Source organism: Arachis ipaensis, chromosome B05 (assembly GCF_000816755.2).
Source record: "Arachis ipaensis cultivar K30076 chromosome B05, Araip1.1, whole genome shotgun sequence".
NCBI lineage: Eukaryota > Viridiplantae > Streptophyta > Magnoliopsida > Fabales > Fabaceae > Arachis > Arachis ipaensis.
The window spans coordinates 7,109,931-7,113,115 of record NC_029789.2 but is presented as its reverse complement, the minus strand read 5'-3'; the positions used below and the strand labels follow the sequence as shown (position 1 = coordinate 7,113,115).

General features: G+C 34.2%; 1 protein-coding gene across 1 annotated transcript; it reads right to left on the bottom strand.

The window, feature by feature from the left end:
- Window positions 415-2,657, bottom strand: LOC107641666. Its single transcript, XM_016345142.2, has one exon. The coding sequence runs from the start codon at window positions 1,708-1,710 to the stop codon at window positions 634-636; it is 1,077 nt and encodes a 358-aa protein (XP_016200628.1). The 5' UTR covers window positions 1,711-2,657; the 3' UTR covers window positions 415-633.

Genomic DNA, 3,185 nt, shown 5'->3' with positions numbered 1-3,185 from the left:
TAACATTTCAATATTTTGTATTAATAATTAATTTTAGTGCATATTTAACATGTTTAAAAAATTAGCTGTTAAGGTAGAAATAGTTCTCTTTGAAAGAGATGTCACAAGGGGCAACCCAAACGCTGCCAAATCCTGTGAACAAAAATTTTAAATCAAGAAAAATTATAGATAGATAATAAAAATACTAAATAATATGAACAATAGATATATCGGATGTTCAATTCACTAGATCTAGGTGTACGAATGGTTATCCTAATATTAAGATTTAGGTGGATAAATTGGGATATAGTGTATTTCTACTGAACTAATTTTAGAATCAATTGTTCACGTTATTCACAAAAGTCATTATCTACCTAACAAATTCCTTAAATCAATCCAAAATAGCCAATCACCACAAACCCCATGACATAAATATATCTTAACAAAAGCAATTCAATCTCTTAAAGGAATGATACTGATATAATTCGTTTTACAGCCTCATTTCTCACGAGCAATGTAAAAAATTCTGACTATGATTTCACAGATCCTCTACTCCAATATCATAATTCCAAAGCTAATAAAGAAAGGCAATCTAATTCTAATCTATCTATTAAACACAAAGTGCGACCAATAATCACACAATGACACAACAATTCATGAGCTTGATGATAACAAAGCCTCCTCATCGTGATACTTCGTATTATTTAAAAGCCCCTTCATCCATTCAAAGCTTTGATGATGACGTGGCACACCCTTCTTTCCCTGCTTTACCCTACTGTTCTGCCTCTTTTGTTCCACCACTTTTTCTTTCATGGCGTGCACTGTGCCCTCTGTCTCATTTGACTTTTTTGTGTGACCACCAATCATAGCAATGTCCGCCTCAACCGTTTCAATTGATGAGCACTTACAACCACTGAATAAACCACTACCTTTGTTCATAAACTGCTTCAAAACGTTCTTGCTCTTTCCGCTAATGTTGTTACTCATTTCAACACTATTATTGGTAGTGGCGACATTAGCGTTGAAATTGAAATTGAAGTTACTATAATTTTTGCTATTAACATTGTTGGTACTACGAACCTTAATATCTTGTAAACCTATCTCAGGTGCAGGAACCACACCTAGACGGAAAATATCCCATGCTGATGACGACTTTCTACCATGATTATTACCAAAGCTTCCTTGTCTTGTAATATTTGCTTTCAACTGAGGTTTGGGACTTGGATGATGCGTGTAAAAATGATGACCACGAACTTCTCTTCTAGCATTAGAAGTTCTTGTTGTTCTTGTGGTGATGGTGGTGGAGCTGGTGCTACTACATGAGTTTTGACTTCTTAAACTGCTGCTTCTACTGCTACTGCTATGAAACTCGCTTGAAGAAAAATGGTCCATGGATTCTGACCTTGATTCAAATAGCCACTCATGTTTCTGGCCATAACGCTGGGAAGTGGTGGATTTTGATGAGACACACAATGGGAGCATTTGGCCTTGGAAGAAAACTTCATCTGCTGAACACATTTCTACCGGGCCACCCCATGAGCAGAAATCGAATTCCGCTTCTCTAGTTTCGCTTATCTGAGAAGCTGGTGGTTTTCTTGGCAGATCTTCTTGTTCGATTGAATTCACCGGAAGATCACAAAGTGACAATGCTTCCAGTTCTTCATCTTCATCTTCGTCCTGATCGTTTTCTTCCACTTGTTTCCATTTCGCATGCCAAATGTTTGTGGCCATTTCAAACTCAAAGAGTTCGGATGAGAAAGGAAGGTGGGAATTAAGCGATAAGTTTCTTGTAAGAATATGATCTTATGACGAGAATGTGAAATGAAGATATAAATATAAAGATATCCGTGAAGCAAAATAATATTAAGGGGCCAATATTTTTAGTGTAGAAAGACAGCGAGTTAGTTAATGTTAATTTAAATATAAGATAAAATTAAGAAAAAAGTGTTGATCAGCTAATATTTTTCGAAAAAGATGGTGGAGTAGTTGTAACAGAGAAATATGGAATGTGAAGAGCATATATAAAAGTGAAGTAGTGACAAACACTAAAGCGAGAAATTAAAACAGAGAAGTGAAGTGAAGTGATCATTCGGTGCATTGCATAGGAGGAAACCAAAAAATAATGTGTTTTGATCTTTTCCTTGTTTGATGGGTGAAGAAAGGAACAGAGAACTTTTATGGCCGGCCACTACTAGAACCAATACGCATCTAAGGTCGCTTTTTATGCCATTCTTCTCGATGAATTGCCTTGCATGCTTCACAACCAGGGTGGTGGGGACAATTTCAGCTATTGAAATTGAAAAACAGAGATTGCACGCCAAAAGTTAGAGTAAAAACCATATCAAAATTACTATATACAACAGCTTCAAACAACACTTCTCTGTCTTTCCAAATCAAAGTCCATTGACAAGGAGATAATGAATCATTAAAAGAAAGCAACAAATTACTTAACGGTGATAGGTTCTAGTTATACGTTACATCATTACATCTGTTTGAAGATCTGACTGAAACGTACTTAAGCAAATTTGTGACCAAAATAGTATCTATATACCGAGGTAAATTTGAGGATTGGGTTGAAATCTGAATCTATAGTACACAACCACACATGACACATGGTTATGTTCCCAAACCTTGTCATAAAGGTGGTAGACAAAGCTTCTGTCCTTTTTATATCATCACAATACTTGTGTTTTCTTGCTTGTTTGAAAAAGATGAGGGATACGGGTCAGCAAGTTTTTTGATTTGTAGCCATTAATTAATTATTATTAATATTTTTAATTGTATGAGATTTCATCCAATAGTATAGGATTACTCATTTTTCATTTATTAGTTAAATGTTGTCCAGATTTTAATAAAAGTGCTGGCCTCTAGTCTTTCTCGCTTGGAAAATATAGTTTTACACAAAAACCTATTCCAAACAATATGGACAAACTTTATCAAATTTTTTTCATTATCTCAAAGTGCCAAAATAAAAGGGTAGACAGCATGCCTATCCTTCCAAAACTTGCAAAGAAACTTATACATATATACCTGAATAAAAAATATTTTCCCACGTTCATTTCAATTTCTGCTTTTGTTTTTAAAGAAGTAAATGGATAAATTTTAGATTGCCTTTTGAATAGAAGTACTTTTAAATTTTTTTTTTTTTTGAGATTTTTCTATTAGAAAAATAATTGTGTTTAGATGGAAATTTAAGAAATATTTAA